Source organism: Leptodactylus fuscus, chromosome 10, assembly GCF_031893055.1.
Source record: "Leptodactylus fuscus isolate aLepFus1 chromosome 10, aLepFus1.hap2, whole genome shotgun sequence".
Taxonomy (NCBI): domain Eukaryota; kingdom Metazoa; phylum Chordata; class Amphibia; order Anura; family Leptodactylidae; genus Leptodactylus; species Leptodactylus fuscus.
Window position 1 is genome coordinate 85,861,686 of NC_134274.1, and position 20,766 is coordinate 85,882,451.

Genomic DNA, 20,766 nt, shown 5'->3' on the forward strand with positions numbered 1-20,766 from the left:
GAGCTCTAAACAAAGTCAGGGAAGGCACTAATATAAAGGAGCAAAGCATTCTATTCTCCATGTTATAAACACACGACTATAGTCTATGGCAGTGGTCTCCAACCGGCAAACCTCCAAAACTGCTACTCTCAGCACAGTCAGTACCTGCGGGGAGCCAGAGCTTGTAGACTGGGCTGTAGGGTCACCAGATGTACATTAGCCAGGACAGGTAGCTTGGCTGAGAGCAGGGGGCGCCAGATAAGGGTTCCCCTACGAGGACGGGATTGCCCAGGGTATAGCAGGACAGCCCCATTGTTATTGATCCCGCTCTCCCTTATATACAGTATATAGGATTACCTATACACCACCTCATGGCAATGAGTTTCTAGAACCCAGAGAAATTATTTTTTTGCTTAACTTTCGCTGGCCGAATTGAAAATTTGCAAATTTTGCTTCTCCCTCCACAACCTCTACGTCCCTCATTACAAAGAACATGGAGACTTTCCTGAGAAAACACATTTTAGAGAGACCCGGGCCTGGGGAGAAGGGACCGCCCCGACCTCTCTGTGTATAGGGAGAGACCTGTCCATCAGGCGGGGCGGGGAGAAGTCAGAGGGGAGCCGCCAGCAGACACCTCTCCCCATGCCCGGCGCCATGTCCTCTCTGAAACGCCAGCGTGTCTCGGGACATGTTCTTTGTACTGTCACGTTTCCTGCAATGTTACCTAAACACTTCTCTCGGGGCTTCCTGACCCCTGCGGGTTGTGTTATCGTCGGACATAATGGAGTCGTGTTCACGTTGAACGGTCACCATTGTTCTTTTCCAAATCCTCTTAAGAAATATCCACAAATGTCGAGAACATCAAGGAACGTAGAAGAAGATTATACAGAATTGTCAGCAATAACTGATATTACCGGAGAGTCTCTACTATGGGGGACAGTGCTCTCTTAAAGGGATTGTCTGCTGTGTACAACTTATTGACCTATTGTCCATGATGAGATAATGGTGGCTTATGCTTAGGATAGGTCATCAATACGGGGCCAGACACTTGGGTGTCATGGAAGTAGTATCGGCGCTCCAGTACGTCCACCATGTGGGTCGGTGGCATGGTCTGTCCGCTGCTCAGTCCTATTATTCTCTCAGGACAGTGTACAGAGATGGCTCCGTATACTGCGACGTGGTTGTGCTACACTATTCTGTGTTATCGGTGAGGGTGCCAAAGGTCTGACCCCCCTAAAGGATAGGCCTTCCGTATCTTCTCTTGGACACCCCCTGTGAGGCTTTCTTGGTTCCTGGACATTACTGGACACCACATTATGTCAGGCTTTCTTATCCCTATGGTAATGTTCCGGGGAAAGTGACCACTTGTCCATGGGTTCCCCTGCAGATTATGGGCTGGAGATCTGGATAACAAGAAGAGGTTGTCAAAGATCGTAGTCAATTCAGTCACCTCCTCAACCATAGGAGATCCCTATACATCGTATTGATGGGATTAGCATCTCCTTCACGTAGGAATAACGTCTTGCCAGTTATGTCCTCTCTTGTAATTCACTTTTACTCACTTGGCAGACAGAACGTCTTAGTTTTGGGTTATAGATTGGACACAATTGTCTACATTGGTTGGACAGCAGTGAGGAGCATCAGGAACCCTAGTAGATTCTCATGATAATGTCATGTGTATGGCCATCATGGAGGTCTACCGACCACCTTTGGAGTCACACGTTCGGGAAAAAATATGATCTGAATTCAAGATGTTACATTTGGAGATGTTTGGTGGTAACTTGTCTCCATCTCACCTTGAAGGTTGTATGTCTATGGGGAGGTCGGGTGAGATACACAAGTATTCACCACTATGTGTGTGGCCCTGGTTAGTGGGACTTTGGAGGAAGTCCGCGAAATTTTCTGGAGCTGGACCTCCTCTGCTGGTTCTTGTCTCTGAAGATAATCGTCTCATAGACACTTGTCCTGCTCTACCACCGAGATAAACTCCACGTGGTCATAGACTGATGAATATTGGATGACTGGCCCCCAAGGCCTCGGCTAGATGTAATCTGCACCAAGAGTAAACCATTACTTGTTCCTTGGTTGCTCCACGAGATGAACAAACACTAGACAATGATTGGAGGAAACAAAAAGTGCCATAAAATAGGTATGTTGGCTTTCACCGTGACTGATGCGGTTGGTTTTTAGCAGAGTTATCCCACCGGCAGAGGCGTCTGATAGATTCCCAAACTCTCACTGTTCAGACTCTTGTATTGAGTCTCTGACTACTTTGATCCATCACCATTATTATTATTATTATTATTATTATTATTATTATTGTTTATTTATATAGCACCATTAATCCCATGGTGCTCTGCACATTATTATATTAATCCCATGGTACTCTGTATATTATTATATTAATCCCATGGTACTCTGCACATTATTATATTAATCCCATGGTGCTCTGTACATTATTATATTAATCCCATGGTGCTGTACATTATTATATTAATCTCATGGTGCTGTACATTATTATATTAATCCCATGGTGTTGTACATTATTATATTAATCCCATGGTGCTCTGTACATTATTATATTAATCCCATGGTGCTCTGTACATTATTATATTAATCCCATGGTGCTCTGTACATTATTATATTAATCCCATGTGCTGTACATTATTATATTAATCCCATGGTGCTCTGTACATTATTATATTAATCCCATGGTGCTCTGTACATTATTATATTAATCCCATGTGCTGTACATTATTATATTAATCCCATGGTGCTCTGTACATTATTATATTAATCCCATGGTGCTGCACATTATTATATTAATCCCATGTGCTGTACATTATTATATTAATCCCATGGTGCTCTGTATATTATTATATTAATCCCATGTGCTGTACATTATTATATTAATCCCATGGTGCTCTGTACATTATTATATTAATCCCATGGTGCTCTGTACATTATTATATTAATCCCATGGTGCTCTGTACATTATTATATTAATCCCATGGTGCTATGTACATTATTATATTAATTCCATGTGCTGTACATTATTATATTAATCCCATGGTGCTGTACATTATTGTATTAATCCCATGGTGCTCTGTACATTATTATATTATTCCCATGGTGCTGTACATTATTATATTACTCCCATGGTGCTGTACATTATTATATTAATTCCATGGTGCTTTACATTATTATATTACTCCCATGGTGCTCTGTACATTATTATATTAATCCCATGGTGCTGTACATTATTATATTAATCCCATGGTGCTGTACATTATTATATTACTCCCATGGTGCTCTGTACATTATTATATTAATCTCATGGTGCTGTACATTATTATATTAATCCCATGATGCTCTGTACATTATTATATTAATCCCATGGTGCTCTGTACATTATTATATTAATCCCATGATGCTCTGTACATTATTATATTAATCCCATGGTGCTCTGTACATTATTATATTAATCCCATGGTTCTCTGTACATTATTATATTAATCCCATGGTGCTCTGTACATTATTATATTAATCCCATGGTGCTGTACATTATTATATTAATCCCATGATGCTCTGTACATTATTATATTAATCCCATGGTGCTCTGTACATTATTATATTAATCCCATGGTGCTGTACATTATTATATTAATCCCATGGTGCTCTGTACATTATGATATTAATCCCATGGTGCTGTACATTTGAGGGTTCACATACAGGACATATAATATACAAGCAGATATAATACTAACAATGACAGACTGGCACAATGGGGCAGAGGGCCCGGCCCGCGAGGTCTTACAACCATTGTTCGGCTCGGGGCCGGCTCCTAAGTAAATAGTTGATAAGTTCAGTAAACAGCAGTCTCAGGTATGCCGGGTGGTAGAACAAGCGAATACACGGGCACAATCCGTCCTGTACGAGCTCACAAGGTTCCCATTCATACATATAATAGGCAGGTCTGGTTATCAGTCATCAAAGGTCAAACAGCAGAAATCATTGGAGAGACCCGGGTCACTCATTACACTAATGATAGGCCCGCGATCGATACACAAGTGCCCGACTGTCTCACCACAAGATTTGCTTTATTGGAGTCTAAATCACCATTTTGGAGAAGACTTTAGAGGGTGTGAGTATAAATGGCGCCTGGTAGTGACTATAGACTTATCACCATCATGCTTCGCTGGAGGATCACCACATCAGGTATTCCTAAACTTTGCGTTCCTACTTGGGTTTTCTACATTTCTCTTCGAGTCCTCATCTACAGAAGATTACACTTTGGTTTAACACAAGTTGGTTTTGTTCCACCCAATTCCCAGTGTCGTTCCCCTTGGTGTATATATGGCCATGGCCCCATACTGTCCCTCTTGGTGGGTATCTGACCCTTGTCCATGCTGCTGGAGTAAGAGGTGGACGAGGGGACCTCAGTGTTATTACATTTGCTACCATGCAAGAGATGGGGCACTGGTGGGACAGATGGACGGCCTGGGGTATCTATGAGGACCTTACTGGAAATTAGGGATGAGAGGAGAGAACATAGAGGGGTAGGAGGACATGTACTAAGGAAGATCAAATGGCAGGACATGGGGGTTGGGGAGAAGGTCAGAGGCAGAGGTGGATGAGGAGGACATAGAAGTCGAAAAGGATTAGAAGAGAACAGGACATGGAGGTTTGAGGAGGAAAATGATGAGACAGCAGGACCAGGATTCATAGATTTTTAAAAATTTTCTTGACCAATAAAGTGGATGAAGTGTTGGGAATCTTCCCACATGAAGAGAAGTGAGTCACATGCAGTAGTAAAGTAGCGATACATGAAAAGACGTCAATGAGTGACAGAGCTCGTCCATACTCCAAACCTCCACCGTTCCTCCTGTAGGGTTAGGCTCTCCACGACACCCACCATACTCAGCAGAATTATTATCAGGAGTGATAAATCTTCTGTAAGTGACAGTGAAAAAAACTATAAAAAACCGCTAAGTCAGAGCAACAATAAGATCACCCGAGGAACCGTCTGACTGCTGTCCAATGTCTCCAGCCATCTTTACCATTCACCTTTGCAATTTTTTCGGTAATCCAAAAAGTTCATGACATTTCCTATACTCTACCCCGAGGGCAATGGAGACAAAGAAGTTCTCAAACAACCAGCTCTTTGTGAGGACATCTCGTACATCTAGACTTTATCTCAGATTTCAGTTCCACCATAGTCTCTGAGAACACGACTCCATAAGTCCGGACGTCAGTGGTCACTTCTTCTGATTCACATCAGTGCCTCAAGAAGAAAATATTTCTACAGAGTTTTTTTTTTTTTTTTTGATAGATGGAGAGCTTCTTCTCTTCTACAAGACATGGGCGTCTCCATCATAATGACGTACATCCTTCTAAGACCCAGCACTACGTTGTACTTGGCCACCACCCAGTAGACCTCCAAATAGGCAATGCCGATTTTTGTGGTAGTCAATAAAATAAAGTTGTAAATTCTGGCCTATAAGGTCGTATCCCATAGAACATGTACGACATGGTGATGTCATTCTAGATGACCACATGAAACGGGCAGGAACCCGATCAAACCTGTCCTTAATTTCCCACAGACTTGTATTGGCACCAAACAGAACAGGACGGGGTGACATAATCCACTAAATAAACCATTTCTAACCGCTGTAAACAAGGAAGGGAATGTTTGCCGAGTGTCGAGCTGTTCCTACGAGATCTGCATAGACTATTTTTATGTTGACCATGACAAGTCCTCAGAAAGTCACCATTTGATATCTTTGATCCTAACCATGGAGAACGTTTAATGGAAGAACATAACAGGGACTCACACCTAGTGGGGCACCAGTAGGTAGCAAAAGCCCCAACACCATGGTTGGCATCCAGATTGTCACTTGTGCACCTTGTGCTTGTCTCATGCATGGCCACCTTGGCTCGTTCATGTAGAAGGACAATGTTCTGGTTGCTGCAATAGGGCAGGGCCAAAACAGGTTACCCAGTCCTTTTTACAATGGAACACTGTATATTTTAGCTACACCCATGTTTGTCCGCACATTTGCCGGCAGCTTTGTGTATTCACAGTCAGCTATGACCGCAAACAGACCATGTGGAGATACGTGTCTCATGGGGTCGGCTACATTAGGTAAAGCAATATCCTTATGCCATAGAACTCCATAGGTGTGACCATGATAGTTCCTCAATGGCCTTCCATTATCCGTCACCAAATGTGAAGTTATGTTACATCGAAAATAGGAGACCTACAAGTCTTATTACTGGTCCAATATGGCTACACCATGTCCTAATAGCAGATAGATAGGTTACTGTCACCAGAACCAGCATATCACCCCAGCCCTGCAGATAGATAGGTTACTGTCACAAGACCCAGCATATCACCCCAGCCCTGCAGATAGATAGGTTAGTGTTACCAGAACCAGCATATCACCCCAGCCCTGCAGATAGATAGGTTACTGTCACCAGAACCAGCATATCACCCCAGCCCTGCAGATAGATAGGTTACTGTCACCAGAACCAGCATATCACCCCAGTCCTGCAGATAGATAGGTTACTGACACCAGAACCAGCATATCACCCCAGTCCCTGCAGATAGATAGGTTACTGTCATGAGACCCAGCATATCACCCCAGCCCTGCAGATAGATAGGATACTGTCACCAGAACCAGCATATCACCCCAGCCCTGCAGATAGATAGGTTACTGTCACCAGAACCAGCATATCACCCCAGTCCTGCAGATAGATAGGTTACTGTCATGAGACCCAGCATATCACCCCAGCCCTGCAGATAGATAGGATACTGTCACCAGAACCAGCATATCACCCCAGCCCTGCAGATAGATAGGTTACTGTCATGAGACCCAGCATATCACCCCAGCCCTGCAGATAGATAGGATACTGTCACCAGAACCAGCATATCACCCCAGCCCTGCAGATAGATAGGTTACTGTCACCAGAACCAGCATATCACCCCAGTCCTGCAGATAGATAGGTTACTGACACCAGAACCAGCATATCACCCCAGTCCCTGCAGATAGATAGGTTACTGTCACCAGAACCAGCATATCACCCCAGCCCTGCAGATAGATAGGTTAGTGTTACCAGAACCAGCAAATCACCCCAGCCCTGCAGATAGATAGGTTACTGTCACCAGAACCAGCATATCACCCCAGCCCTGCAGATAGATAGGTTACTGTCACCAGAACCAGCATATCACCCCAGCACTGCAGATAGATAGGTTACTGTCACCAGAACCAGCATATCACCCCAGTCCTGCAGATAGATAGGTTACTGTCACCAGAACCAGCATATCACCCCAGCCCTGCAGATAGATAGGTTAGTGTTACCAGAACCAGCAAATCACCCCAGCCCTGCAGATAGATAGGTTACTGTCACCAGAACCAGCATATCACCCCAGCCCTGCAGATAGATAGGTTACTGTCACCAGAACCAGCATATCACCCCAGCACTGCAGATAGATAGGTTACTGTCACCAGAACCAGCATATCACCCCAGTCCTGCAGATAGATAGGTTACTGTCACCAGAACCAGCATATCACCCCAGCCCTGCAGATAGATAGGTTACTGTCACCAGAACCAGCATATCACCCCAGTCCTGCAGATAGATAGGTTACTGACACCAGAACCAGCATATCACCCCAGTCCCTGCAGATAGATAGGTTACTGTCACCAGAACCAGCATATCACCCCAGCCCTGCAGATAGATAGGTTAGTGTTACCAGAACCAGCAAATCACCCCAGCCCTGCAGATAGATAGGTTACTGTCACCAGAACCAGCATATCACCCCAGCCCTGCAGATAGATAGGTTACTGTCACCAGAACCAGCATATCACCCCAGCACTGCAGATAGATAGGTTACTGTCACCAGAACCAGCATATCACCCCAGTCCTGCAGATAGATAGGTTACTGTCACCAGAACCAGCATATCACCCCAGCCCTGCAGATAGATAGATTACTGTCACCAGTACCAGCATATCACCCCAGCCCTGCAGATAGATAGGTTACTGTCACCAGAACCAGCATATCACCCCAGTCCTGCAGATAGATAGGTTACTGACACCAGAACTAGCATATCACCCCACTCCCTGCAGATAGATAGGTTACTGTCACCAGAACCAGCATATCACCCCAGCCCTGCAGATGGATAGATTAGTGTCACCAGAACCAGCATATCACCCCAGCCCTGCAGATAGATAGGTTACTGTCACCAGAACCAGCATATCACCCCAGCCCTGCAGATAGATAGGTTACTGTCACCAGAACCAGCATATCACCCCACCCCTGCAGATAGATAGGTTACTGTCACCAGAACCAGCATATCACCCCAGCCCTGCAGATCGATAGGTTACTGTCACCAGACCCAGCATATCACCCCAGCCCTGCAGATAGATAGGTTACTGTCACCAGAACCAGCATATCACCCCAGCCCTGCAGATAGATAGGTTACTGTCACGAGACCCAGCATATTACCCCAGCCCTGCAGATAGATAGGTTACTGTCACGAGACCCAGCATATCACCCCAGCCCTGCAGATAGATAGGTTACTGTCACCAGAAACAGCATATCACCCCAGCCCTGCAGATAGATAGGTTACTGTCACCAGACCCAGCATATCACCCCAGCCCTGCAGACAGATAGGTTACTGTCACCAGACCCAGCATATCACCCCAGCCCTGCAGATAGATAGGTTACTGTCACAACACCCAGCATATCACCCCAGCCCTGCAGATAGATAGGTTACTGTCACCAGACCCAGCATATCACCCCAGCCCTGCAGATAGATAGGTTACTGTCACCACAACCAGCATATCACCCCAGCCCTGCAGATAGATAGGTTACTGTCACCAGTACCAGCATATCACCCCAGCCCTGCAGATAGATAGGATACTGTCACCAGAACCAGCATATCACCCCAGTCCTGCAGATAGATAGGTTACTGACACCAGAACCAGCATATCACCCCAGTCCCTGCAGATAGATAGGTTACTGTCACCAGAACCAGCATATCACCCCAGCCCTGCAGATAGATAGGTTAGTGTTACCAGAACCAGCAAATCACCCCAGCCCTGCAGATAGATAGGTTACTGTCACCAGAACCAGCATTTCACCCCAGCCCTGCAGATAGATAGGTTACTGTCACCAGAACCAGCATATCACCCCAGCACTGCAGATAGATAGGTTACTGTCACCAGAACCAGCATATCACCCCAGTCCTGCAGATAGATAGGTTACTGTCACCAGAACCAGCATATCACCCCAGCCCTGCAGATAGATAGATTACTGTCACCAGTACCAGCATATCACCCCAGCCCTGCAGATAGATAGGTTACTGTCACCAGAACCAGCATATCACCCCAGTCCTGCAGATAGATAGGTTACTGACACCAGAACTAGCATATCACCCCACTCCCTGCAGATAGATAGGTTACTGTCACCAGAACCAGCATATCACCCCAGCCCTGCAGATAGATAGATTAGTGTCACCAGAACCAGCATATCACCCCAGCCCTGCAGATAGATAGGTTACTGTCACCAGAACCAGCATATCACCCCAGCCCTGCAGATAGATAGGTTACTGTCACCAGAACCAGCATATCACCCCACCCCTGCAGATCGATAGGTTACTGTCACCAGACCCAGCATATCACCCCAGCCCTGCAGATAGATAGGTTACTGTCACCAGAACCAGCATATCACCCCAGCCCTGCAGATAGATAGGTTACTGTCACGAGACCCAGCATATCACCCCAGCCCTGCAGATAGATAGGTTACTGTCACCAGAAACAGCATATCACCCCAGCCCTGCAGATAGATAGGTTACTGTCACCAGACCCAGCATATCACCCCAGCCCTGCAGACAGATAGGTTACTGTCACGAGACCCAGCATATCACCCCAGCCCTGCAGATAGATAGGTTACTGTCACCAGGCCCAGCATATCACCCCAGCCCTGCAGATAGATAGGTTACTGTCATGAGACCCAGCATATCACCCCAGCCCTGCAGATAGTTTACTGTCACGAGACCCAGCATATCACCCCAGCCCTGCAGATAGATAGGTTACTGTCAGCAGAACCAGCATATCACCCCAGCCCTGCAGATAGATAGGTTACTGTCACGAGACCCAGCATATCACCCCAGCCCTGCAGATAGTTTACTGTCACGAGACCCAGCATATCACCCCAGCCCTGCAGATAGATAGGTTACTGTCACCAGACCCAGCATATCACCCCAGCCCTGCAGATAGTTTACTGTCACGAGACCCAGCATATCACCCCAGCCCTGCAGATAGATAGGTTACTGTCATGAGACCCAGCATATCACCCCAGCCCTGCAGATAGATAGGTTACTGTCACCAGACCCAGTATATCACCCCAGCCCTGCAGATAGATAGGTTACTGTCAGCAGAACCAGCATATCACCCCAGCCCTGCAGATAGATAGGTTACTGTCACGAGACCCAGCATATCACCCCAGCCCTGCAGATAGATAGGTTACTGTCACCAGACCCAGCATATCACCCCAGCCCTGCAGATAGATAGGTTACTGTCACCAGACCCAGCATATCACCCCAGCCCTGCAGATAGATAGTTTACTGTCACGAGACCCAGCATATCACCCCAGCCCTGCAGATAGATAGGTTACTGTCACCAGAACCAGTATATCACCCCAGCCCTGCAGATAGATAGGTTACTGTCACCAGAACCAGCATATCACCCCAGCCCGGCAGATAGATAGGTTACTGTCACCAGAACCAGCATATCACCCCACCCCTGCAGATAGATAGGTTACTGCCACCAGAACCAGCATATCACTCCAGCCCTGCAGATAGATAGGTTACTGTCACGAGACCCAGCATATCACCCCAGCCCTGCAGATAGATAGGTTACTGTCATGAGACCCAGCATATCACCCCAGCCCTGCAGATAGATAGGTTACTGTCACCAGACCCAGCATATCACCCCAGTCCTGCAGATAGATAGGTTACTGTCAACAGACCCAGCATATCGCCCCAGCCCTGCAGATAGATAGGTTACTGTCACCAGAACCAGTATATCACCCCAGCCCTGCAGATAGATAGGTTACTGTCACCAGACCCAGCATATCACTCCAGCCCTGCAGATAGATAGGTTACTGTCACGAGACCCAGCATATCACCCCAGCCCTGCAGATAGATAGGTTACTGTCATGAGACCCAGCATATCACCCCAGCCCTGCAGATAGATAGGTTACTGTCACCAGACCCAGCATATCACCCCAGTCCTGCAGATAGATAGGTTACTGTCAACAGACCCAGCATATCGCCCCAGCCCTGCAGATAGATAGGTTACTGTCACCAGAACCAGTATATCACCCCAGCCCTGCAGATAGATAGGTTACTGTCACCAGACCCAGCATATCACCCCCAGCCCTGCAGATAGATAGGTTAGTGTCACCAGAACCAGCATATCACCCCAGCCCTGCAGATAGATAGGTTACTATCACCAGAACCAGCATATCACCCCAGCCCTGCAGATAGACAGGTTACTGTCACCAGACCCAGTATATCACCCCAGTCCTGCAGATAGATAGGTTACTGTCACGAGACCCAGCATATCACCCCAGCCCTGCAGATAGATAGGTTACTGTCACCAGAACCAGCATATCACCCCAGCCCTGCAGATAGATAGGTTACTGTCACCAGAACCAGCATATCACCCCAGCCCGGCAGATAGATAGGTTACTGTCACCAGAACCAGCATATCACCCCACCCCTGCAGATAGATAGGTTACTGTCACCAGAACCAGCATATCACCCCAGCCCTGCAGATAGATAGGTTACTGTCACCAGAACCAGCATATCACCCCAGCCCTGCAGATAGATAGGTTACTGTCACGAGACCCAGCATATCACCCCAGCCCTGCAGATAGATAGGTTACTGTCACGAGACCCAGCATATCACCCCAGCCCTGCAGATAGATAGGTTACTGTCATGAGACCCAGCATATCACCCCAGCCCTGCAGATAGATAGGTTACTGTCACCAGACCCAGTATATCACCCCAGCCCTGCAGATAGATAGGTTACTGTCACCAGACCCAGCATATCACCCCAGCCCTGCAGATAGATAGGTTACTGTCACCAGACCCAGCATATCACCCTAGCCCTGCAGATAGATAGTTTACTGTCACGAGACCCAGCATATCACCCCAGCCCTGCAGATAGATAGGTTACTGTCACCAGAACCAGCATATCACCCCAGCCCTGCAGATAGATAGGTTACTGTCACCAGAACCAGCATATCACCCCAGCCCTGCAGATAGATAGGTTACTGTCACCAGAACCAGCATATCACCCCAGTCTTGCAGATAGATAGGTTACTGTCACCAGAACCAGCATATCACCCCAGTCCTGCAGATAGATAGGTTACTGTCACCAGAACCAGCATATCACCCCAGCCCTGCAGATAGATAGGTTACTGTCACCAGAACCAGCATATCACCCCAGCCCTGCAGATAGATAGGTTACTGTCACCAGAACCAGCATATTACCCCAGCCCTGAAGATAGGTTACTGTCACCAGGACCAGCATATCACCCCAGCCCTGCAGATAGATAGGTTACTGTCACCAGAACCAGCATATCACCCCACCCCGGCAGATAGATAGGTTACTGTCACCAGAACCAGCATATCACCCCAGCCCTGCAGATAGATAGGTTACTGTCACCAGAACCAGCATATCACCCCAGCCCTGCAGATAGATAGGTTACTGTCACGAGACCCAGCATATCACCCCAGCCCTGCAGATAGATAGGTTACTGTCACGAGACCCAGCATATCACCCCAGCCCTGCAGATAGATAGGTTACTGTCATGAGACCCAGCATATCACCCCAGCCCTGCAGATAGATAGGTTACTGTCACCAGACCCAGTATATCACCCCAGCCCTGCAGATAGGTTACTGTCATGAGACCCAGCATATCACCCCAGCCCTGCAGATAGATAGGTTACTGTCACCAGACCCAGCATATCACCCCAGCCCTGCAGATAGATAGGTTACTGTCACCAGACCCAGCATATCACCCTAGCCCTGCAGATAGATAGTTTACTGTCACAAGACCCAGCATATCACCCCAGCCCTGCAGATAGATAGGTTACTGTCACCAGACCCAGCATATCACCCCAGCCCTGCAAATAGATAGGTTACTGTCACCAGAACCAGCATATCACCCCAGCCCTGCAGATAGATAGGTTACTGTCACCAGAACCAGCATATCACCCCAGTCCTGCAGATAGATAGGTTACTGTCACCAGAACCAGCATATCACCCCAGTCCTGCAGATAGATAGGTTACTGTCACCAGAACCAGCATATCACCCCAGCCCTGCAGATAGATAGGTTACTGTCACCAGACCCAGCATATCACCCCAGCCCTGCAGATAGATAGGTTACTGTCATGAGACCCAGCATATCACCCCAGCCCTGCAGATAGATAGGTTACTGTCACCAGACCCAGTATATCACCCCAGCCCTGCAGATAGATAGGTTACTGTCATGAGACCCAGCATATCACCCCAGCCCTGCAGATAGATAGGTTACTGTCACCAGACCCAGCATATCACCCCAGCCCTGCAGATAGATAGGTTACTGTCACCAGACCCAGCATATCACTCCAGCCCTGCAGATAGATAGGTTACTGTCACCAGAACCAGCATATCAGCCCAGCCCTGCAGATAGATAGGTTACTATCACCAGACCCAGCATATCACGCCAGCCCTGCAGATAGATAGGTTACTGTCACCAGACCCAGCATATTACTCCAGCCCTGCAGATAGATAGGTTACTGTCACCAGACCCAGCATATCACCCCAGCCCTGCAGATAGATAGGTTACTGTCACCAGAGCCAGCATATCCCCCAATCCTGCAGATAGATAGGTTACTGTCACCAGACCCAGCATATCACCCCAGTCCTGCAGATAGATAGGTTACTGTCAACAGACCCAGCATATCGCCCCAGCCCTGCAGATAGATAGGTTACTGTCACCAGAACCAGTATATCACCCCAGCCCTGCAGATAGATAGGTTACTGTCACCAGAACCAGCATATCACCCCCAGCCCTGCAGATAGATAGGTTAGTGTCACCAGAACCAGCATATCACCCCAGCCCTGCAGATAGATAGGTTACTATCACCAGAACCAGCATATCACCCCAGCCCTGCAGATAGACAGGTTACTGTCACCAGACCCAGTATATCACCCCAGTCCTGCAGATAGATAGGTTACTGTCACGAGACCCAGCATATCACCCCAGCCCTGCAGATAGATAGGTTACTGTCACCAGAACCAGCATATCACCCCAGCCCTGCAGATAGATAGGTTACTGTCACCAGAACCAGCATATCACCCCAGCCCGGCAGATAGATAGGTTACTGTCACCAGAACCAGCATATCACCCCACCCCTGCAGATAGATAGGTTACTGTCACCAGAACCAGCATATCACCCCAGCCCTGCAGATAGATAGGTTACTGTCACCAGAACCAGCATATCACCCCAGCCCTGCAGATAGATAGGTTACTGTCACGAGACCCAGCATATCACCCCAGCCCTGCAGATAGATAGGTTACTGTCACGAGACCCAGCATATCACCCCCAGCCCTGCAGATAGATAGGTTACTGTCATGAGACCCAGCATATCACCCCAGCCCTGCAGATAGATAGGTTACTGTCACCAGACCCAGTATATCACCCCAGCCCTGCAGATAGATAGGTTACTGTCACCAGACCCAGCATATCACCCCAGCCCTGCAGATAGATAGGTTACTGTCACCAGACCCAGCATATCACCCTAGCCCTGCAGATAGATAGTTTACTGTCACGAGACCCAGCATATCACCCCAGCCCTGCAGATAGATAGGTTACTGTCACCAGAACCAGCATATCACCCCAGCCCTGCAGATAGATAGGTTACTGTCACCAGAACCAGCATATCACCCCAGCCCTGCAGATAGATAGGTTACTGTCACCAGAACCAGCATATCACCCCAGTCTTGCAGATAGATAGGTTACTGTCACCAGAACCAGCATATCACCCCAGTCCTGCAGATAGATAGGTTACTGTCACCAGAACCAGCATATCACCCCAGCCCTGCAGATAGATAGGTTACTGTCACCAGAACCAGCATATCACCCCAGCCCTGCAGATAGATAGGTTACTGTCACCAGAACCAGCATATTACCCCAGCCCTGAAGATAGGTTACTGTCACCAGGACCAGCATATCACCCCAGCCCTGCAGATAGATAGGTTACTGTCACCAGAACCAGCATATCACCCCAGCCCGGCAGATAGATAGGTTACTGTCACCAGAACCAGCATATCACCCCACCCCTGCAGATAGATAGGTTACTGTCACCAGAACCAGCATATCACCCCAGCCCTGCAGATAGATAGGTTACTGTCACCAGAACCAGCATATCACCCCAGCCCTGCAGATAGATAGGTTACTGTCACGAGACCCAGCATATCACCCCAGCCCTGCAGATAGATAGGTTACTGTCACGAGACCCAGCATATCACCCCAGCCCTGCAGATAGATAGGTTACTGTCATGAGACCCAGCATATCACCCCAGCCCTGCAGATAGATAGGTTACTGTCACCAGACCCAGTATATCACCCCAGCCCTGCAGATAGGTTACTGTCATGAGACCCAGCATATCACCCCAGCCCTGCAGATAGATAGGTTACTGTCACCAGACCCAGCATATCACCCCAGCCCTGCAGATAGATAGGTTACTGTCACCAGACCCAGCATATCACCCTAGCCCTGCAGATAGATAGTTTACTGTCACAAGACCCAGCATATCACCCCAGCCCTGCAGATAGATAGGTTACTGTCACCAGACCCAGCATATCACCCCAGCCCTGCAGATAGATAGGTTACTGTCACCAGAACCAGCATATCACCCCAGTCCTGCAGATAGATAGGTTACTGTCACCAGAACCAGCATATCACCCCAGTCCTGCAGATAGATAGGTTACTGTCACCAGAACCAGCATATCACCCCAGCCCTGCAGATAGATAGGTTACTGTCACCAGACCCAGCATATCACCCCAGCCCTGCAGATAGATAGGTTACTGTCATGAGACCCAGCATATCACCCCAGCCCTGCAGATAGATAGGTTACTGTCACCAGACCCAGTATATCACCCCAGCCCTGCAGATAGATAGGTTACTGTCATGAGACCCAGCATATCACCCCAGCCCTGCAGATAGATAGGTTACTGTCACCAGACCCAGCATATCACCCCAGCCCTGCAGATAGATAGGTTACTGTCACCAGACCCAGCATATCACTCCAGCCCTGCAGATAGATAGGTTACTGTCACCAGAACCAGCATATCAGCCCAGCCCTGCAGATAGATAGGTTACTATCACCAGACCCAGCATATCACGCCAGCCCTGCAGATAGATAGGTTACTGTCACCAGACCCAGCATATTACTCCAGCCCTGCAGATAGATAGGTTACTGTCACCAGACCCAGCATATCACCCCAGCCCTGCAGATAGATAGGTTACTGTCACCAGAGCCAGCATATCCCCCAATCCTGCAGATAGGTAGGTTACTGTCACCAGAACCAGCATATCACCCCAGCCCTGCAGATAGATAGGTTAGTGTCACCAGACCCAGCATATCCCCCAATCCTGCAGATAGATAGGTTACTGTCACCAGACCCAGCATATCACCCCATCCCTTCAGATAGATAGGTTACTGTCACCAGACCCAGCAGATCACTCCAGCCCTGCAGATAGATAGGTTAGTGTCACCAGAACCAGCATATCACCCCAGCCCTGCAGATAGATAGGTTACTGTCACCAGAACCAGCATATCACCCCAGCCCTGCAGATAGATAGGTTAGTGTCACCAGAACCAGCATATCACCCCAGCCCTGCAGATAGATAGGTTACTGTCACCAGAGCCAGCATATCACCCCAGCCCTGCAGATAGATAGGTTAGTGTCACCAGAACCAGCATATCACCCCAGCCCTGCAGATAGATAGGTTACTGTCACCAGAGCCAGCATATCACCCCAGCCCTGCAGATAGATAGGTTAGTGTCACCAGACCCAGCATATCCCCCAATCCTGCAGATAGATAGGTTACTGTCACCAGAAACATGGTGACGCTTGTCCGATGGCCTATTCTTATCACAGGTCATCAATATCAGATTGCTTTGGGTCATACATAGAACTCATCTACCTCTGGGTATACTTTTTAGGATATAGTCGGTCTCTGTTATTGTTCTTCTATTCTATCAGACTTTGTTCATATAACTGAGAGCTGCCATCGGAGATATGGACACATCATACAGCAAGGCAGGATGGACAAAGGGAAGTCGCCTTATACAGATGAGATAACCCCGGCACTATATAATATGTCCGTCATATACAAGGGTAATGTTACTGAGTAGGATCACAGGGTACAGCAGAACAGGAGGGATCAGGGACTCGGAGAAGGGGGATCAGCAGAGATAGTATTGCCGATTCTTGATGTGGTTTATAAAGCCTGTAAGTATATGGCACCTATATATACTTGTGTACAGTAGGACAGTCTGATCATGGGGCACAAACACCATGGGGTATGATAATAAAATGACCTATTACTAGTAGTATAAAGCTCCGTCCACACTCTGCCATCACCAACCAGCGTCTGCAAGACTCCATTGAGTCTCCGGGGGACAATAAATGGGTCACCGTATGTTCTCTATGGAGCTGGAGAGCCATTTCCCTCCTGTGAGCCTTGGGACTAGCCCCGTCTATCTCTATAGGGCTACCCTTATGCACAAGCATAGCAACATGAAGCATGGCAACATTGGCAAACGGCTGAGGAGGGTGATGCCACCCTTCCCCCACAAAGGATTGCATGGAGGTGGTAACGGGTCCTATTACTTCTCCTATGGGGCCTCCTCAGCTCTATGGCCACCACTGCCCCCCACTTTGTGGCCGCCGCCGCCGTTCCTCTCACCGTATCAAATCAACTAATGTGGAAGAGCCGGGCCGTGAGGCTTTACCCATCACATGACCAGTCTGATCCCGGAGATGGTCGGAGATCTCCAGGTCCACTCTTGTAGATTACATGTATTAGTAGGTCAGCCGGCCCCGTGTCATGCCGACCTTCCATACATGAAGCGTTGTAGGTTGTAGCTTTGGGTTCCCGTTCCCCAGTCTTCATTCTAAATGGGGAGGTTGTTAAATACCCAACAGCGGGGACCCTATAGGCCCTGCCTGTGTCCGGGTCATTTTTAGGTTTTCTTTTTGCTTGACCCCATCAGAACCAGGTCAGACACGTATGTGGATGTGGCCAAAGCCTAAACAGACGCTGTTCCACCCCATGTCCATATAAAACTGTCAGCGCTATGGCGGACCGGATGTAAAGATAATACGGAGAGCCTTCCTTCCTTTGTTTATTTTTCCTCGTATCTGACCATGACAAAGGGTTAACCAGCGAGCCCAAGAGCTTACTCGCTGACAGACAACCTGAGATCAACTTACCACCAAGGGACCCTTCTAACAAGAAGAGATTGTCCAAAGTGGACAATCCCATTACCAGGTGATTGGGGATTGTCACCGATTGAGGTCACTGGTTATGGAGGGACGAGAGGCGCAACGCACTACATGGCGATACGTGATCATCTGCGTCATTCATTTCAACTCAACGTGACATCTCCAGACACCGGTCCCTGGACAGTCGCAGTGATGGGACCTCTTAGAACCTGAAGTTGAGATGTCTGGACTATATTTGTCCCGTTTCCCCGGCCTTCTATGGGTGGCCGTGCGTAGATCCATTCACACACCTACATAATCCCTACTAGGGATGGACAATGGCGCCTGCAGACTGGACGTTACCTCTCAGGGTGGAGTCTGCGGTCCCGGACTGTGAGCCGGGTGACTGGGTGGTGTTGTAGTCTCGTATATTGGGACTGACCCTAAGATGTCACAGCAGTATAACCCGTCCGACTGGTTCCCAACTGATCGGCATCAACTCCCATTCTGAGACCCGTCCAGGTGTCACTCACCGCTTTCAGCTGCTCCAGTCGGTCCTTCATGGTGCTGGAGGTCTCTAGGTAGTCACTGACTGTCTCTTTCTTCTTTTCTCCAGGTACTGTCCAGGCTCAGAACTTGCATTAGAAGACCAGTCTGTCTCTTCGTCCCCCTATAACTCCCATTCTTCTTGACTTCTTGGAGGAGTGCACATGATACCGGCAGCTTGCGTCTCTCTAGCTGTCACCGTCTGTCTCGCTCGCTCTCTTTGCACAGTCTTGCTGTCTGATCTGGTTGTTCTGTAGTGAGTTAAATCCCTGGCAGTCTCTGTGTCACTCTGATCCCGTCTGTCACATACGCTCAGCTCCTCCTTAATCCTACCAGGAAGAAGGCAGGGAGGGAGGAAGGGAGGGCGATGGCGTACGAGAGCGAGAGAGAGATGACCTCACCTCTTACCTGAGCAGGTGTGCGCCCGCCCTCGCCTGACACGTCACAGCACCAAGATGTCATACCTGTCAGCACACACAGTATATACTGCACAGATTTATATACAGGACATAGTTATATACAGGACATTTATATACAGCACATATATATATATATATATATATATATATATATATATATATATACAGGACATAGTTATATACTGCACATATATATATATATATATATATATATATATATATATATATATATATTTCCCCTAAGTGCTACTACTATAATGCCCCCTGGGTGGCCACCATTAGTACAATGTCCCTTAACAGGCACTACACACAGTATATTGCCCTCTTAGGGATAATAATAGTCATATAATTCCCATCGTAATGATCCTAAGCAGTATAATGCCCCTTTGTTGCCACTCACATGGTCTAATGCCCCCTTGTTGCCACTCACATGGTCTAATGCCCCCTTGTTGCCACTCACATGGTCTAATGCCCTCTTGTTGCCACTCACATGGTCTAATGCCCCCTTGTTGTCACTCACATGGTCTAATGCCCCCTTGTTGCCACTCACATGGTCTAATGCCCCCTTGTTGTCACTCACACGGTCTAATGCCCCCTTGTTGTCACTCACATGGTCTAATGCCCCCTTGTTGTCACTCACATGGTCTAATGATCCCTTGTTGTCACTCACATGGTCTAATGCCCCCTTGTTGTCACTCACATGGTCTAATGCCTCCTTGTTGCCACTCACATGGTCTAATGCCCCCTTGTTGCCACTCACATGGTTCAATGCCCCCTTGTTGCCCCTCACATGGTCTAATGCCCCCTTGTTGTCACTCACATGGTCTAATGCCTCCTTGTTGCCACTCACATGGTCTAATGCCCCCTTGTTGCCACTCACATGGTTCAATGCTCCCTTGTTGTCACTCACATGGTCTAATGCCTCCTTGTTGCCACTCACATGGTTTAATGCCCCCTTGTTGCCACTCACATGGTCTAATGCCCCCTTGTTGTCACTCACATGGTCTAATGCCTCCTTGTTGCCACTCACATGGTCTAATGCCCCCTTGTTGCCACTCACATGGTTCAATGCTCCCTTGTTGCCACTCACATGGTCTAATGCCCCCTTGTTGTCACTCACATGGTCTAATGCCCCCTTGTTGTCACTCACATGGTCTAATGCTCCCTTGTTGCCACTCACATGGTCTAATGCCTCCTTGTTGTCACTCACATGGTCTAATGCCCCCTTGTTGTCACTCACATGGTCTAATGCCTCCTTGTTGCC

At 48.0% G+C, this 20,766-nt stretch overlaps 1 protein-coding gene across 4 annotated transcripts in view; it reads right to left on the bottom strand.

Annotated features, from left to right (window-relative positions):
- The window catches only part of STX3 (syntaxin 3), a 38,119-nt gene extending 18,702 nt beyond the window's left edge, over window positions 1-19,417 (bottom strand). For all 4 annotated transcript variants that reach the window (XM_075258032.1, XM_075258030.1, XM_075258031.1 and 1 more), the window contains exon 1: window positions 19,071-19,417. In XM_075258032.1, coding sequence (XP_075114133.1) covers window positions 19,071-19,100 — 30 coding nt within the window. In that variant the 5' untranslated portion in view covers window positions 19,101-19,417. The remainder of the gene's footprint in view (window positions 1-19,070) is intronic.
- Between the last annotated feature and the right edge of the window lie 1,349 nt (window positions 19,418-20,766).